This window comes from Artemia franciscana, chromosome 10 (assembly GCF_032884065.1).
Source record: "Artemia franciscana chromosome 10, ASM3288406v1, whole genome shotgun sequence".
Classification (NCBI taxonomy): domain Eukaryota; kingdom Metazoa; phylum Arthropoda; class Branchiopoda; order Anostraca; family Artemiidae; genus Artemia; species Artemia franciscana.
This window is the reverse complement of record NC_088872.1, coordinates 36,357,307-36,376,447: the sequence shown is the minus strand read 5'-3', so window position 1 is coordinate 36,376,447 and position 19,141 is coordinate 36,357,307. Positions and strand designations below refer to the sequence as shown.

The window sequence follows — 19,141 nt, the reverse complement described above, 5'->3', positions numbered from 1 at the left end:
AAATCTGGCAACACTCATCACACATGCTAGATGTGAACCCAACTGATCCATTCGCTTAGAAATGAAATAACAGTGACTATTCAATCTTATAGTTCTTATTTTGTTGTTTTTTTCTCTTCTCTTAAAAAAGAAAATGCGTAAAACTAAGACTCAATGAGTGTTATCTACATGAATTGTCGTGCATTTTGTGCAAGTTCTAAAAATTCTTATCTTTTATTAAATGTTTATGGAGTATACAAATTCATTCAGGTTTATCACTTGTTTATCACATTTATCACTTGTAGCAATTAAAAGGAGATAGCATTGAACGATACAAGGTGGATGTTTGACTATTCAATAGTATAGATTTTTTTTTTTTTTTTTTTTTTTTTTTTTTTTTTTTTTTTTTTTTTTTTTAAGGCAAAATGCGTAAAAAAGAAGTGGCAATGAACGTTATCTACAGAAATTATCAGGTAACAATACAATTATGTACAAGTCTTTAAAAAAAATCTTATCTCTGAATGAAAGTTTACTGGTCTCTTCTTATTTTATCGATAGAATTAACTTTGTTACACAATCTTTCAATTTTTACCATACAAAATTGATTCTCGAGCGAATATGTTATTCACGAGCTATTATAGGGGCCGTTCTACCAGTGGAAATTCCAGGTGTAGTTTGGGGGCACCTATGCCCTGCCCAGAAGGTTGAAAGTGTCACTAATTTCAGTAAAGGAGGGGCAAAAGTACCAATAAGGTATTATCAGTTTAATCCCCTGCATTATTTCTTTTTCCACCCCTGCATTCTACCATTTTCAAACAATTCGTGGTAGCGAACTGTAGTAAGGATCGACCCGGCTCAATAGTAACCGAAACTCTAAAAAACGGAATTTTTATAACAATAGTTACATCATAAGAATCGCATTTTGTTGCTAATTTTAAATAAATAAGTTTCGTTAAGTTTAGACTTACCCGTCAAAAGTTAAGAGCCTGAGAAAATTTGCCTTATTTTAGAAAATAAGGGGGAAACACCCCTTAAAAGTCATTGAATCTTAACGAAAATCATACCATCAGATTCAGCGTATCAGAGAAACCTACAGTAGAAGTTTCAAGCATCTATCTACAAAAACGTGGAATTTTGCATTGTTTGCCACAAGACAGATCACAGATGCATGTTTATTTGTTTGTTTTTTTTTTCTTTTTTTGTTTTTTCCCCCAGGGGTGATCATATCGACCCATTGGTCCTAGAATGTCGTGTGAGGGCTCATTATAACCGAAATGAAAAGTTCTAGTGCCCTTTTTAAGTGACCAAAAAAATTGGAGGGCACCTAGGCCCCCTCCCACGCTCATTTTTTCCCAAAGTCACCGGATCAAAATTCTGAGATTGCCATTTTATTCAGCAGAGTCGAAAAACCTAATAACTATGTCTTTGGGACGACTTACTCCTCCACAGTCCCCGTGGGAGGGGCTGCAAGTTACAAACTTTGACCAGTGTTTACACATAGTAATGGTTATTGGGAAGTGTACAGACGCTTTCAGGGGGATTTTTTTGGTTGGGAGAGGGGTTGAGGGGAAGGAGTATGAGGGGGATCTTTCCATGGAGGAATGTTTCATGGGGGAAGAAAATTTCCGTGAAGGGGACGCAAGATTTTTTAGCATTTTTTTAAAGAACAATGAAAAAAATATGAAAAAGTTTTTTTTCAACTGAAAGTAAGGAGCAGCATTTAAACTTAAATCGAACAGAAATTATTAGGCATATGAGGGGTTTACCTCCTCCTAATACCTCGCTCTTTACGCAAAAGTAACTTTATTAATTTCAACTATTTATTCTACGGCTTGTGATTCAGGGGTCATTCTTAAGGAATTGGGACAAAATTTAAGCTTTAGTGTAAAGAGCGAGGTATTGAAGAGGTGATGAGCCCCCTCATATACGTAATAAAAACATACGAATACAGAAGTTTGTTACATAAGCTAATTCATAAGTTACGTATATTTTTACTAATAAAAACGTTCGTAAAAAATTGAAAGTTCTAGTTGTTTTTTTAAATAACCAAAAAAATTGGAGGGTAACTATGCCTACTCCCCCGCTCTTTTTTCTCAAAATCGTCCGATCAAAACTATGAGAAAGCCATTTAGCCATAAAAATAAATTAATATGCAAATTTCGTTTTAATGATTCATGTGTGGAGAGCCAAAATCAAAACCTGCCTTAATTTAAAAACGTTCAGAAATTAAATAAAAAAACAGGTTTTTTTAACTGAAAGTAAGGAGCGATATTAAAACTTAAAACGAACAGAAATTACTCCGTATATAAAAGGGGCTGTTCCCTCCTCAACGCCCCGCTCTTTACGCTAAAGTTTTTTACTGTTTTAAAAAGTAGAGTTGAGAGAAAGAGTCAAACTTTAGCGTAAAGAGCGGGGTTGTTGAGGAGGGAACAGCCCCTTTTTTATACGGGGTAATTTCTGTTCGTTTTAAGTTTTAATATCGCTCCTTACTTTCAGTTAAAACCCTTACTGAAAGTAAGGAGCAGCATTTAAACTTAAATCGAACAGAAATTATTAGGCATATGAGGGGTTTACCTCCTCCTAATACCTCGCTCTTTACGCAAAAGTAACTTTATTAATTTCAACTATTTATTCTACGGCTTGTGATTCAGGGGTCATTCTTAAGGAATTGGGACAAAATTTAAGCTTTAGTGTAAAGAGCGAGGTATTGAAGAGGTGATGAGCCCCCTCATATACGTAATAAAAACATACGAATACAGAAGTTTGTTACATAAGCTAATTCATAAGTTACGTATATTTTTACTAATAAAAACGTTCGTAAAAAATTGAAAGTTCTAGTTGTTTTTTTAAATAACCAAAAAAATTGGAGGGTAACTATGCCTACTCCCCCGCTCTTTTTTCTCAAAATCGTCCGATCAAAACTATGAGAAAGCCATTTAGCCATAAAAATAAATTAATATGCAAATTTCTTTTTAATGATTCATGTGTGGAGAGCCAAAATCAAAACCTGCCTTAATTTAAAAACGTTCAGAAATTAAATAAAAAAACAGGTTTTTTTAACTGAAAGTAAGGAGCGATATTAAAACTTAAAACGAACAGAAATTACTCCGTATACAAAAGGGGCTGTTCCCTCCTCAACGCCCCGCTCTTTACGCTAAAATTTTTTACTGTTTTAAAAGGTAGAGTTCAGAGAAAGAGTCAAACTTTAGCGTAAAGAGCGGGGTATTTAGGAGGGAACAGTCCCTTTTATATACGGAGTAATTTCTGTTCGTTTTAAGTTTTAATATCGCTCCTTACTTTCAGTTAAAAAATCTGTTTTTTTTAATTTAATTTCTGAATACAGACCCACATTTTCATAGCCACCTTCAAATTTTTGATTGCTTTATTTCAGTGGCTTTTGGTGATATAATTTATAATCATGTTGACGAGTAGAGTGATAATGGCTAAATTTAAAAAATAAATTTGGATCAACATCATCCACTCCTTTAATTATACGAAACACATTTACAAGGTCATTGCGACGTCTACGAAACTTCAACGACGGGAGTTGAAGCCTAGAAAGTCTCTGCGGATAGGGAAGTCGCTGAAGGTATGGGACCAATCTAGTGGCCCTTCTCTGAGCCTTTTCTATCCTATGCTCATCCGTTAGACTTAATGGAAACCTAAACAGAAGTATTATACTCAAGAAGAGGGCGGACCATTGATTTGTATAGTAGTAAGAAATTACGAAGATTAAACCCACTAAAGCTTCTCCTTATAGACGATAAACGATAATTTGCATTCTTTACAATTTCCGAAACATGCTTATGAAATTTCAATTGGGTATCAAAGTAAACGCCAAGGTCACGCACTATTTCGTTAGAAGGGATTCGTATGCCAGATAGCTGGTAAGTATGCACAGGTGGGAGTTTACGAGTATAGTGTAGAACAACACACTTAGAAGGGTTTATGAACATGGAATTAGATTCGCACCAATAAGTTAGAGAGTCAAGATCCTCCTGTAAAAGTTGCACATCGTTTTGGTCTCGTACTGGTAGATAAAGTTTTACATCATCCGCGAACATCTTGACAGTAGAATGCTGAACAGAGGAAGGCAGATCATTAATAAATAAACAAAATAAAATTGGACCCAGGCAGCTACCCTGGGGGACTCCGCTTAACACATCAATTGAGGATGACATAGCTTCACCAACAACAACCTGCTGAGTTCGTCCATTTAAATTTTATTTATGATTTATAAAAATCTTAGATTTTTATTTAGATTTATGATTGCTAAAATTTTATTATTATTAGAAGTATCAAGGGAAGCGCACAATATCCGACTAATTAGCTTCTTATAGGTGTCTAGTTTTTAATCGAAGTGCTCGCTTTTCTAGAGTTCAAATCTGTCCGTGATCAAAACCAGTTTCGGGACAGGATTATTTTAAAATGCTTGTTGATTTTTGGAATAAACCCTCTTAAAAATTTCATTTATATTCCAAATATGTGACTTCTTATCACTTAAAATTTGGTGTCTAACCATGGACATGTTTACGGGGGTGCTACCTGGTTTAAACACCCCCCCCCCTTTCCCCCGAAATTTGTGTCCGAATCATGCAAAGGCGTCAAGAACATGTAATATATGTCCATGGGAAGTTTTTTCTTACACCTCCCACTGAACAAAAATCCTGGATATGACCCTGGTTCTAACAATAAAGAATATGGGAGCACCAGATTCCTGGAAGGTTTTTTTTTACCATATGCTCAAAACCAATGAAAACATCCAAAGGGTATGATTATACAGAAATAAATAATGTTGGAAACCTTCTGTATTTAATTTGCAATCAGTGTACATTTGATATCAGTATCTACCAGCTTAAATAACTCCCTAAAAAATATACAGTACATATGCATATAAAGACGTACCAAGATATCCAAAAATATCATTTAATTCAACTGCTGTACAAATGTGTTTTTATTGATCCTGGGGTAAAGTGGAATCTACCTGGATTTTTCGTACGTCTTATCCCCTCTGGTATCAACTCTCCATTGCTAGGAACGTTAGCAAAAGATCTGTTTGGTAAGGAATGCCCTTTGGTAACTATATTCGTGAAAAAACGAAACACAGAATCTTTATAGATGTAACAATTTGAACCACCATTTGTACCGTTTTCATCATTATTTTTACGCTGCATTTATATGCACTATTTTTTACCACATAAAAATGAATTTTCTAAACAGGTGGCTTTAAAGTTAGGCTTAACCCCCCCCCCCCCCGGGAGTATTATTTTTTATGGTAGTGGTTCTGCCTTGTAGCATTAAAGGGACAGTCCCCATTCTTCCGAATGGAAATTCGGAAGAATGGCATTCTTCCAATTTCCAATTTTCCATTGGCATTCTTCCAAATTCCAACAATATAATAAACGTAGTGCGCAATTCTAATATATAATGAACATGTAAAAGCCATCTCCATAATAGGATCATGTCAGCTTAAAATAGAATCCTGGTTGCCACCCCATTGCTTGCCGTAGATACCTCTTAAAGCTGACCTTCAAATAAGAAGACGTAGTTAGCCATTATAGTTTTTCTTTTTTTTTACCAGTAGCCTACGATGTATGGCTTATACTTAACTCTTGACACGTACGTAGGAGAGGCATCCATATCCAAACCCCCTCCAAATAACCGTATTTCGCATTGCTGATCCCTGCAATCCGTCGTTTAGACGAATTACTCCTCCCCTCCTGTAAAAATGCACTTGGGGGCCTGCTTAACTTATTTTGGGTTTTTATAGACATTTCTAGGTACTTACGTATTAGACCAAACACCTTCGAGAAGTGAAGTCAAGTTAATCATAATGAAATATACCCAAATGTGATGAAAATTTAACACTTTAGAAACAAAATTATGGAAACTATGACAAAAAATTATGAGCAGGCCGTCCAAAACGCATTATATTAAATATCTAACCTAGCATAGCCTAACCTAATCAAAATAAAAACTCTAAATAGTAAATGTTTAATTAAAATATAATTACATCTTAGTTTTTCCACTGAGCCTAAGCTAATTGTGTCAAAATACAAAAAGATAAAACCGGTTTCTCTCATAACTACGAGAGCAAACTTCTCGAGGGTCTTTGGTACAAAAGGTAAGCACCCATTCCTAGTGTTTCATCTAGTGTACCTAATGTTATTGCACCCTTCATCTTGTCACACGTTGCATACTGAATATTCGTTTATCTTTTTTCAGAGTAACAGGAGCCAGCCGGCAATCGGTCTGAAGCAGACGCCGAAGTCAAGGGTAAGCCTAATCATTAACCTTTTCTGATCTTAAAAATTATTCGAATTCCCTCACCCAACTCGTTACTCATCACCCTGTTCTTTCCGTTCGCGAGGGAATTTCTCCCTCCGTGGGGTGAATCATTGATCGCTTTTCGGTGGCTACAGGAGATCGTCTGTCACTTCTCTCCGTGTTAAGGTGGAATGAGTCTTGCTATTCTGACTTGGCTTTTTATCGTCTTGCGGGACAAACACAAAAACCTTTCTATCAGATGAAGACATAAATAAAGTTTATTTCACATTCGTTATAAAATACAAGTTTACAAAAAAAAACGACTCAATTTGACTCTTAATGATATTGTTTCAGTTGAGAAACAATTTGCTGCCGAAAGTTTATTATTTCTTTGATTTTAAATTACACAGTTTCACTATACTTTTATGTTTACTTGTAATTTTTATTTATTACGGTGTGTATTTCTTTTCAAACGCTTTACAGCACTTCAAATGATTTTATTTGTGTATTTTGATGTGCTTGGATATCTTCAACATTTTGTTGCTGAAACAACTTTAATTCTTTATCACAATAAAATTATCAAAGCTAACAACTATTACGATAAGTGGTTGCTCTTACTGCTGCTATGAATTGAGTCTAGACAAGTTCATGAATACTAGCAGACCTCCACCCCCTTTCGTCACTATTTTTGGTAATTGTAAAATAATAAACAATATTTAATTTTGAAAATGAAGATGTTTAGAAGTAAAATCTGTCTTCGGCCACATAAATTAGTTAGACAAGTTGCATAGGAAGTGACGATGGTGAGGAAAAACGGGGTTAATAAACAGGGCCATTCCAGGAAGGGATTATTTGGCTCGTATGTGCTGTATTATATTTTTTGTCTAGCTTTTGAATCATATTTGGAAAAAGGAATCGAAAACGGGTATTTTTACCATCTGTAAAGAAGAGACTAAAATCCAGGTAAGGCATTCAGACAGTTCAGGCCCTAATCTTACTCAGTGATTTAATTTTGTCAAAATACTGGGGAGAGGTAAAATTGGAGCCAATTTTCCCAAATCAAGTTAAATTCACAGTAAAAACTAAAACATAAGCCCTTTAGTACAACAAAGGCACTAGGTAGTGTTGGGCAATAATTCGATTAAACGATATATCGATATTTTTACTTTCGATAATCAATGTGTGGATTTTGATATTTCTGATCAGTTTTCTGCTCAGATTAACTTTAGGTTTTGCAAAAGTTAAATGACAAGAATTGTAATTAAAGAGTATTTTGCGCAATGTTCTCAAAATTTTGAATAAATACAAAAAAACTTCCATTATATGAACGAATATGACAAAAACTCTGATTTGAAATTACTTAGACTCAGGATAAATAAAAATAAGAAACTGGCTATTTCTGGCTATTCAAAATCAAGCGCATGTTAATAGTTTCCCCTGAGATTTGAGTCTGCCTTTCAGCGATTAAATGATTTTTTTCCCGCTGAAAGTACGGAGCAACATTAAAACTCAAAATAACAGAAATTGTTCCGTGCATGAGGGGTATAGCTCCTCCTCAATACCTCACTCTTCACTTAAAAATTTCTTTTTGCATCTTAAAAATCTCCTTACTCTAATTAAACAACTCTTAATTCTGATAAATTTCTCTCTGTATGGTTTCCTTTTGAAAGTTAATCCTGGAAACTTCCCTCCTTATTGAAAAATCTCCTCTTGGAGAATCCCTGCTGCAGAAAATTCCCCTTTCAGAAAATTCACCCTCCCAAAAAATGTCTGTTTAATTTCCAAAAACAAATACTAAATGTAGACACTAGACATATTTCAGAACTTAAAATCTTTTTCCTCGGGACTTGCAGGGCCGTGTCATCCCCAAAGGTGTGATTACTTGACTTTTCAACTATGCTGATCAACATGGCTGTCTCAAATTGTGATCGGACGACTTTGGGAAAAATGGGGCATGGGGGGGATTTATTTGCCCCAGATGGAAGCTACAAACCCTTACAGTAAGGTTATCTTATAGGCTGAATGTGATGGTGCAATTTTTATTGGGATTCTTTTACTTTTTAGGGGTGTTTTCGCACTTTCTCAAAAGCTATACAAATTTTCTCAGACTTCAATGGCTTGTGAATGGTACATAAGACTTGATGAATATTATATATTTGAAGTCGGCGTAAAAGCCAATTCACTCGGTGTACCTATTGGTATCAAAATTCCATGCTTTATAGTTTCGGTTGTTATTTGGCCGAACTGCTCCTTACTTACAGTTCATTGCCGCGAACCATGTGATGAACTGATCAGGCTTGGAATCCATTCTCAGAAAGGGCATTCGTGGCAGACATGAACATTATTTGAATGGCGAATCTATATAGGTTTCTCTGAGACCTATATTACAAGACCTGAGTGGATCAGTTTTCTTGGGACTAAAGACTCCCTACTGAAAATTTGGAAAGTCGTGACAGATGCAATTGCTGACAAAGCTTGCACTGCATTGACTACTGAAACTTCGTCATGTAATGTCTACGAACTGGATTGATTCTGTAGCGTCTGAATCGATGAGGCGGCATGGCACTTGCATCTGTTCATGCAGATTCCAGTAAGGTCAAATTCCATGTCTCTTGCTATTTTACTCTCAACTTGGAGAAGATCGTCAGGGGTAATATATAATTTCTTGAAACACGAATTGAAGTATATGGCAAGCGTGACGAGCGTGATCTGAACAAGGCCTATAAGCCTAGTAGGTACTTATGCCTTTCGGAGGTTCTCAGCATCTTTTAGGAGTCCTCACTAAACACAGCTTGCGAACAGGCTATGCCAACTTCTGTATGCAGCTGTGCATGCTCTGTATCAGCATAGATGAGTCAATTGATACATTATTCTTCTTCTCGACCATTTTCGAAACAATTTTCTCTGTTGGATCTTTTCTGCTGAATGTTCACCGGTAGATACAAAAAAAAACGAAATAATATCGATTTTGATATCGATATTTACGTTTTGATATTCGATATTGATATTTGGCGCGATATATCGATATCGATATTCAATATCGCCCAACACTAGTACTAGGCTATTTAGTACTAGAAATGTACTTTATAGTACCATAAAGATAATTATGTACTAAAAACTGATCTGTTTCTGTTGATGCTTGAATTATGCAGGTTTATCATAGTTTTGACAAGATTTGGAAGGAAGTAATTTCCAGCTGAGGGGTAAACTGAAGTCTGGGGGAGGGGGCAAACCTAGGTCTTGGAGGGGTCCCTACACTCTGTCCCATAGCAAATTACGCCCCTGATCTTACTTGACACCATTATTCAATTCCATGAAAAAATATACTTGGGGTAGCCTATCCCCACTAGCCCCCTAAAAAAAAAAAATCTTGGATCTGGCACAGATGGTATGTATTAATTCGCTTAGTGGCACCAAATTAGAACATGGTCAATAATAAAATAGAAACATTAGTTATGTGCGCACCTCGGTCAAGGAAGCTACAAGCTCTGCCACTGGGTGTAGCTAAGAATCGCTGAAGGTAGTTGTCTATATTAGGGCATTTGTCTGTAAACATGTAAAAAAAGAAACTAATTCGAATTTTACTTGAGAAAGACTATCAAGTTTCAATACACCCTCCCTAGAACATATAATTTACCATTGTCCACGCATTTTATCATCGTATTTCTCATTGACTTTTACCCAAGTGCCATTGTTTATAAATTATTTTTCGTGGGAAAATGGCTTTTTCAATTAAATCATAATAAATGTATCTAAATTACACCCTTTTCAAGCAAAAGGAATGTGGGGTGGTTATTTCCATAAAAAGGCAGCGCAACGAATGAAAGACATAAACAAATAATCACGTTTTGGTTGTAAAAATGTAGATGCACGTATACGCAGCTCTTGCCTTGGGATGTTTTAAAAGAGCGACCGGCGGGAAACTTGACTCACACCAACAATTCAGTTGATCCGAAACGTCTAGCAACTTCACTGGGATAATGTGTTGTTAAGTGATATTTTATGGATATAAACATGAAAAACTTGAAAACTTTTGGATTTGACACTATGGAATACTAAAGGTGAGTTCATTTTTGTTTTTAGTTGATTATTTTGTGTTTATTTAGGTCTATTGAAAGGGATGTCAAGAATTAGGCAAAAGTAGGCTAGATATTTAGGTCTATAGAAAAATGGAGTAAAATCTAGGTTAAGAACTTTTCACGCAGCTTGTCTATTAGTCAGATTATCATGTTTTCTTCCGTTACCATCCGTATTTTAAAGTGTTTCAATTAATAATTTTGTCATGATTCTACTATAGGCCCAATCACCTAGGCTAAAGTGGATTGATCAAGTCAATGTTTCAGCAAACCCGTTTTAACAAAGAAGAATGACATTATACGAACATACAGAAGCAGTAAAATTTTTTTGTATAGTCTAGGGCTGTATTTGGCCCCATTAGGGAAGAAATTCGTGGTAAAGACTCTTGAAATTGGAAAGAGTGTTGAATGAACATGAAGCACAGGGGGACATTTGAAGAAAGCCCTAAAAAATACTTTAAAACAATCATAACTGTTTACTCATCTCATTCCGGTAAAGTTTTCGTAGTTCATATTATTGACTTTACAAATAACGTGAACCTACCACTCGATGCATTTTTTATGTTCTTTGTGGATATAATAATCGCTTCTATCGCAAATTCAAATTTTTTTAAGCACTTTTTGACCTAACTTAACCTAATTAAATTCGCAAAGAACATAAAAAAGGCATCGGGTGGAATGTTTACTTTATTGGTAAGTCAATAATATGAACTGCGAAAAATTTACCCTCATTCCTAACGGCTCATTGCATCAACTACTCCCTCTCGCCACAAAATATAACCCACTAGGCCTATATATTTTCCCACTATACATAATAACGCAACTTTCCCCTTTGCCGCTTAAGCAGCGTTTGGTTTTAAAATGTTAGCAAAGATAGGCTAATTTCTCAAACCACATTGGCCTGCCATAATATAAAGAAGAAACGATTAAAAATGAGGTAGTTCGCGCAAACCGTGGATATTGGTGAATGTCTCGTTTTATGATCGTTAGTTATTTGATTTTAATTCTCAAGTTTTAGTTATTTTTGAATTTTATTCATCTTTTAATTTTATTTTTTCATTGGTTTTGTTTGTTCACATTGAATTTCTGGGTTTGCTTTTGGTTTTTTCGTTGTCGTTTTGCGATTTTCCATAAATATATTTTTTGTTCGCGCTGAAGAAGAGACGCGGTTGTCCTCTCGAAATATTCGCTTTGTGTATTTTTTTTTTGTTTTTTCGTTAAGCCTTAAAAAAACCCATTCTCTCGATCGTTTCTTCTTCATATAAAATGCCAGCGTTCGCTGTTTGCTATTGCAAAATACAACGGGAAGAAACATAAGCGGGAAAATGTGAGCTAATTCACATTCTTGCGAATTGATGCCCCCGTATACACCTCCAGAAAACTAACCTCACAAATTTAGAAAATTGCCTTCTGATTAATAGCTTTTTGATTCCTTGGAATGGTGAAGAGAAGTGCAAATGAAGTAATCGAGGTGGCACACTTTCTGCCACGTGGTATACATCCATGGGCACCACGTATGCCGCATAATTCCACCACGCTTGGCACGTTCCACGTGGCGTGGGTGATTTTTTAAAGTGGACTCACCCTTGGAAACATTCAGCAATTGATGCAGACATTAAGTGATGTCCGAATTGGTGCCCTACAGCAAGTTTAGGCTCATTCACTATGTATGAGACTCGAAAAACTCCATGACAAAAGGTTCTAGCTTTAAAAAAAAGTAAATTTGGCTTTACCTGGCTCAAATCCTATTAAACGACTCTACGCCTACAGTTCAAGAGAAAGCCAACCGTGAGTCAAACTTGAAAAAAAGTGACGAAGAAAAGTCCATAGAAAGAAAGGCTTTAAGACAATATAATAATTCAAATACAAATCAAATTACAAAAACTTTCGGATTCTGATATATCTAGTATTAATGTTATTTGGTATATTAAAGGAGGCTCGACATCCGGTTTTAGCATATTTAACTAACATAAAACAACTACTGGTGCATCCAGGGGGTCCTGCCCCCCCCCAATATTTTTCTGGCGCCCTCTTTCCCTGTTTCTTCTTTTTCACTCATTTTTTAGAATAAATTTGTAAATTTGGTCAATTATTGGCACCTTTATCACATTGGCCCCTCAAGATGTTGCTCACTGGCACCCTTGTCACATTGGGCCCCCTCCACCCAAGATTTTGCTCTAGATCTGCCCCTGTAAACCACTAGATATTGCACAGAGTTGTTTTTCTTTCTCTCTCCTTCAGCTCTTTTCTTTTCTTGTTTATCTACCTCTTTTTCAGACTTCTGTTATTTTTGTAGATTAAATAGCGAAACAATCTGTATGGGTTTATGAGTAAAATCCTTCTTTCGAAAACAGCCTAACAAACACGAAAAACCGGGAGGGATATACCTGAAATTGCATTTCCAGTTATATTTTGGACGTAGATCCCTTCCTGAAAGTTTTATGCAGTTACAATTCTAACTTTCTTTTGTTGCGAACTCTTACCTGACTTGGAGCTTAGGGCAATAGAAGAAACAAAAGATACCGATACCGATACTTCATGGGATCAAAGAGGTGGGGCTGGAAATGACACTCGTCCTCCTTAAAAGACTACACTTATGTAATAATCGTAAGATGTGTATCATTTTGAAAAATATGACACTTTTATTTTGTAATAAACAATTTTAAAGGTTCGGCCTGGAGAGTTTTTGGAGGCAACCTTGCATTAGCTTGATCAATAGAGCTTTTCCTCCTAAGTTCAAAATGGTTGGCTTGTCGGTAATATTTTAATGTGTGGTTCATTTTATCTTGCATGTGTTCTGCCGCTTTACATTCTTTATAGTTTGGGTTAAGTTTGCCATAGCAGGAACAAATCCAGAGGTTTGTTCTTGTGTGTCTTTGTGCATATCCCTGCATTTTCCTAGATCCTGGGACTAACCTTCGGGACTCTACAGAAACCTCGTGACTTGAGCGATTGTTACCATAATTTCGGATTTGTGTGCTTGTTTTTACCTGTTTCAGTTCCAAACGGAATTTTTTCTCTCTCGCGTATATGGCTGTCTTGGCTGTCTTTCGACCGATAGTATCTTATCGCATTTTTCCGTGTTAAAACTCCAGTCTCGTAGTAAAAATACGGAATATTAATAAATAATATTGGAACGTTGCCGGAAGCAAGAGCATCCATATTTTCCAGGTCGTTTATTAGATATTTTCTATTAGGAGGCTGGTCCCTAATGTCTAGACTGAGCAATCTGTTATTAAGAAAACACTTTGAAAGGCTATAAATCGATCCGCGTTCTGTTCCGAAAAACTTTCATTAAAGTATTAATGGATTTTGTTTGTTTTTGGTGGTGAATTGCCATTGCTAAAGAATTAAGAATTTGTCAATAAACTTGCATTAAAATAAGAGCTATTTTGTTTGGAAATCTCTAGTTTGGAAATATTAAGTTTGTTTGGTAATGCTGCTCCGACTCAAAGTATTAAAACTTCAACAAAAATTGAATTTTTGTTTGCACTACTCATGGCCAAATCCAGAACTTCATTTGCTTCAGACTAAAATTTTTTAAACGGTATCATTCACCCAAGCTTGGCTACAGCTATAGGCCTAGTAAAGGTACATGAAATCAAATGCTACTACTTCTTCTAACAACTGACTGTAGCACCAAGCCACTTGAAGCCAGCACTGTTGCGCACGCTTCTCTTCTGTCCCTATCTGAAATTTCTCTCTTTTCCTCCTCCCCTGATATTTCAATTTTTTTATTTTCGTGATGACCTTTTCCCAATTCAGTCAGTGACGACCTGCTTTTCGTCTGACCAAAAGTGAAATCTCTGACAATCTGTAAGACGTGGTCTGACCATGTTAACCCCTCTTTCATTATAGCCCTAGAAAGTAGTATCGAACCACATTTTTCATGCAGATTATTGCTAGATGTACGGTCAGTAAATCAAGCATCTAAGATTACCCGTACCTAATCCCTCTAGAAAACATCTAACGAATCATCCTCCGTCTTCCGAAGTGCCAACATTCCAGAACCATGCTTGAACATTGTAGCTTCTAATATTCTAATTTTGGTTGACAGACTTATCCTCCCACTATTCCAAACTTTTTTTCAACTGTGAAAAAAACTACCTGTACCTTGGCTATTCTACTTTTAACGTCTTCACTGCATTCACTACCTTTCCTTACAATCTTACCTAAGTAAGTGAAGCTACCCACTTGATCAATCTCCTCGTTACCCAACAATCTTCACCTTCGTTTATTCCTAGTCTAAGCGACTTAGTCTCAACATCATTTTTAAACCTATTCATGCGTTCTCACATGTCAAAACCCTCTAAAATTCATTCTTTTCGCTAAAATTTCATCTGGACAATCATACCATCTGCATATTCTATGTCTAGGAGAGTTTGCCTTCCTATTTAATTCCAAGTTCTCGCATAGCCTTTCCTTGTTCCTTAATACAAAGTATATGAAAATAATCCATAGAAACGGAAATAGAATACAACCAAGGCCGTATCCTTGGGGGATCTATGGGGTTTTATCCCCCCTCCGAAATGTCTGTCCCTACTCGTAAAAACCTAACAAAAATGAATATAAATTTTTGATGCGTTTTCCAAAGTTTTTTGTAACCCCCTTCCCCCCAAAAAAAAAACTCTGGATACGACCCAGAACACAACCCTGCTTAACTTCAGTACGATTAGAATGTGGGCGTGAAACATCTTAAGTAAATGTACAACGTGGTAGATATGTTTATTTACGAAAAACAGTGGGAGTAGGATAATACACTGCTTAATAAATTCCTTGTACACTGCCAACTTGAATTTGTTTTCCAACAAAGTCTAGACTAGTAGGCCCATGATTCTTCGAAGCGCAGCAGAATAGCTGTCTGACTTTAAGTAAAACGAAATCCCCCCGAATGCACCTACTAATCCAATAAAAATCAGAATAGGCGCTAGAACCTTATCCTGCTTCACTCCAGACCAATCTGGACTTAATGCAGATTACCAATCTACGAAATCGTTTATCTGTCGATGCTGTTACGTCAATTATTCCTAAAATTTGAGGGTTAAAAAAACAACTAAGAATAAAGCCTTAAATGAGAAGCTATATGCAACTTTAATTATACAAAATATGATGTAGAATTTTGGCTTTATTTTATCAAATTGTAAAACCTTTTTTTTTTCGAGCATACGCCTAAAACTATTCTAGTAGTAATTTACGGCACAATGGGTTTCGGTGGAATGTTGATTTAAAAGGAAACCAGTACGCTGTTTTGCTTTTCATTTCCGAAGTTCTCTGTATTTATTATTGCTCATCAAATGCAGATTTGTTTATATTGACATATTGACGCTTGGAGATATGGTAATGCACTTAATAGCTTGCTGACATGAACATAAACAAAAGAAGTTATTTAGACTAAACATATTTGATCTATTAGTGACCAATTAACAACACAGAGAAGAATATCTTGTCACTGATAACTTTCTTCAAGAGCTTTTCGACAGTTATTAAGTATTTACTTTTTGTCAAAACCACAGTACAACCAATTCTTATGAATTCTAGGTTTGTTTTAAAAATGTATTTATCATGTAAAAAAAAGGCTCTTGGTCCTCAAATATTTCTAGGAAACCCCGTACCGACAACATGGTTGAATTACCTTGTGCTCGTACCAAATGAAAAACAATAAGTATTGTCCGCAAATTTGTTACTATAGCCAAGGGTGTATCCAGGATTTTTGTCCGGGGGACCGGTACAAATTTTTAAGCACGTCAAAAGTTTGTTTATATGCATTATGGTTAAGTTTTATGAGTCAGACAAAAATTCGGGGGGGGGGGGGGTTCAACCCTGAACCCCCTTTCTGAATACGGGCTTGGCTATAGCTTTAGGCCGTTTCCTGCGAAATCTATTCGAGGGGGGAATTCGGTTAAGAGTGAAGAAAAACTTCTTGTTTTCGTTTATGTATTTTCATTTCGTGTATTTACTTTTATGAGTCTGATATCCAATAAATTTATGTAATATTTTAAGCCCCCCCCCCAGAAACAACAGGGCAACTGATACATTTTATTTCAAGTGCCTAATCAATTTGGTTTTGTTGATCAAATATACCGTTTATTTCTGTTTAAGTTTCGATCTTTTTAAATCCATTCAAATGAGTGACTTCATACAATTTATAAATGATTTTTTTGTCATAAATTTGAAAAATTAAATATTGTTCATTAAATTAATCTTACGAAGTGTCACGCATCTCCTTCAAAGAAGGAGGTTCGAAAAAACTTCTTATTTACCGGTAGAGTCTCATTTCTAATATTCCGTTTTGTCTTCAAGGACTTATGGTTCGACTCTGCAAGCACTATCGACCTCATCACTACAAAAAATTAAATAAAAAAAAAAAATTTTTTTAGCTGAAAGTAAGGAGCGACGTTAAAACTTAAAACGAACAGAAATTAATCCGTATATGAATGAGTTGTCCCCTCCGCAATCCCTCGCTCTTTCCGCTAAAGCTTTTAATTGTTTTAAAAAGTAGAATTGTGGCAAAGAGTCAAACTTTAGCGTAAAGAGCGAGGGATCGCGGAGGGAACAACTCATTTCATATACGGATTAATTTCTGTTCGTTTTAAGTTTTAACGTCGCTCCTTACTTTCAGCTAAAAAAATTATTTTTTTTTATTTAATTTCTGAACGTTTTTGAATTAATGCATGTTTGGTTTTGGCTCTCCGCACATAAATTATTAAAAATCTTTTTTGGCTAAATGGCTTTCTCTTAGTTTTGATCAGACGATATTGAGAAATAAGGGGTGGAGAAGGAGGCCTAGTTGCCCTCCAATTTTTCGGTTACTTAAAAAGGCAACTAGAACTTTTAATTTTTAACGAACGTTTTTATTAGTAAAAAATATACGTAACTTAAGAATTAATTCACGTAACAAACTTTCATAGCCTTATATTTTCATTATGTATACGAGGGGGTTTGTACCCTCGTTAATACCTCGCTCTTTACACTAAATCGTAAGTTTTGTCCCAATTCTATAAGAATGACCCCTGAATCAGAAATGCCGTAGAATAAATAGTTGAAATTACTAAAAATACTTTAGCACAAAGAGCAAGGTATTTATCTCCTCCTAAATACCTCGCTCTTTATGCTAAAGTATTTTTAGAACCCCTCATATGCGTAATTATCTCTGTTCGTTTTAAGTTTCAATGCTACTTCTTCCTTTCATTTGAAAAAACGTTTTCATGTTTATTTTTCATTGTTTTCTTATAGTAATGCTAGAGAACCCTGCGCCCTTTTCATTGAATTTTTCTTCCCCCATGACAGATTCCTCCAAGGAAAGATCCTCCAACATAACCCCCTCTCCTCAGCCCCACCCCCAAACAAAATAAAATCCCCCTGAAAACGTCTGTACACTTCCCAATAACCATTACTATATGCAAACACTAGTCAAAGTTTGTAACTTGCAGCCCCTCCCCCAGGGATTGTGGGGGAGTAAGTCATCCCCAAAGACATAGTTATTATGGTTTTCGACTATGCTGAACAAAATGGATATCTCAAAATTTTGATCCGTTGACTTTGGGAAAAAAATGAGCGTGGGAGGGGGCCTAGATGCCCTCCAATTTTTTTGGTCACTTAAAAAGGGCACTAGAACTTTTCATTTCCGTTAGAATGAGCTCTCTTGCGACATCCTAGGACCACCTGGTCGATACGATGACCCCTGGGGAAAAAAAAAAAAAAAACAAACAAATAAACACGCACCCGTGATTTTTCTTCTGGCAAAAAATACAAAATTCCACATTTTTGTAGATAGGAGCTTGAAACTTCTAAAGTAGGGTTCTCTGATACGCTGAATCTGATGGTGTCATTTTCGTTAAGATCCTACGACTTTTAGGGGGTGTTTCTCCCTATTTTCTTAAATAAGGCAAATTTTCTCAGGCTCGTAACTTTTGATGGGTAAGACTAAACTTGATGAAACTTATATATTTAAAATCAGCATTAAAATTCGATTCTTTTGATGTAGCTATTGATATCAAAATTCAATTTTTTAGAGTTTTGGTTACTATTGAGCCGGGTCGCTCCTTACTACAGTTCGTTACCACGAACTGTTTGATAATGTGTAGGCCTATATTTCGTTTCAAGTATTTTGCACGCCTGTCAGATGTTTCTGGTGGGGCTACTTATGACTTGATGCCACTTATACCTGCTATCATCATTAATTATAAAATTATACCCACTAACATGAAGAATTTACAGTTTGAACAAGTTCAAGAAATTTCTTAAACCACACTATCCTGCCATAATATATAGAAAAATGATAAAAAATCATTTTTCAGCATTTTCATTTGGTCTTGAAAAATCCCATTTTTGGTCATTTTTTCCTTATATTGAACGCATTATATCCATGTATTTAAACAAAAAAACAATGTTTTTAACTGAAAGTAAGGAGCGACATTAAAACTTAAAACGAACAGAAATTACTCCGTATATGAAAGGGGCTGTTTCCTCCTCAACGCCCCGCTGTTTACGCTAAAGTTAGACTCTTTTTTTTCAACTGTACTTTTTAAAACAGTAAATACCTTTAGCGTAAAGAGCGGGGTGTTGAGGAGGGAACCACCTTTTTCATATACGAAGTTACCACGAACTGTTTGATATCTGGTATCAATACCTAGGTCGAGATTCTCCCCTATAATTATGTGTGCTTGAGTATGGAATATGTCTACAGTAACAGCGATGGTTTGGGTCAGTCCGTTCCTTCACAAAGAAAGTAGAACTATATCTGAAACACAAAAACTAATATTTGTTTGAATTTATTTATTGTTATTTTTGAACAAAATTGGTATCCGCATCGTTTATTC

General features: G+C 35.7%; 1 protein-coding gene across 5 annotated transcripts in view; it reads left to right on the top strand.

The window, feature by feature from the left end:
- The window catches only part of LOC136032143 (ras-GEF domain-containing family member 1B-like), a 316,559-nt gene that overhangs the window by 100,587 nt on the left and 196,831 nt on the right, over nucleotides 1-19,141 (top strand). For 2 of the 5 annotated variants that reach the window (XM_065712317.1, XM_065712313.1), the window contains one exon: nucleotides 6,205-6,255. In XM_065712317.1, coding sequence (XP_065568389.1) covers nucleotides 6,205-6,255 — 51 coding nt within the window. Of the gene's footprint in view, nucleotides 1-6,204; nucleotides 6,256-10,150; nucleotides 10,308-19,141 lie in introns of those variants that run through there. The other 3 variants (XM_065712316.1, XM_065712312.1, XM_065712314.1) reach the window with 3 other exon arrangements.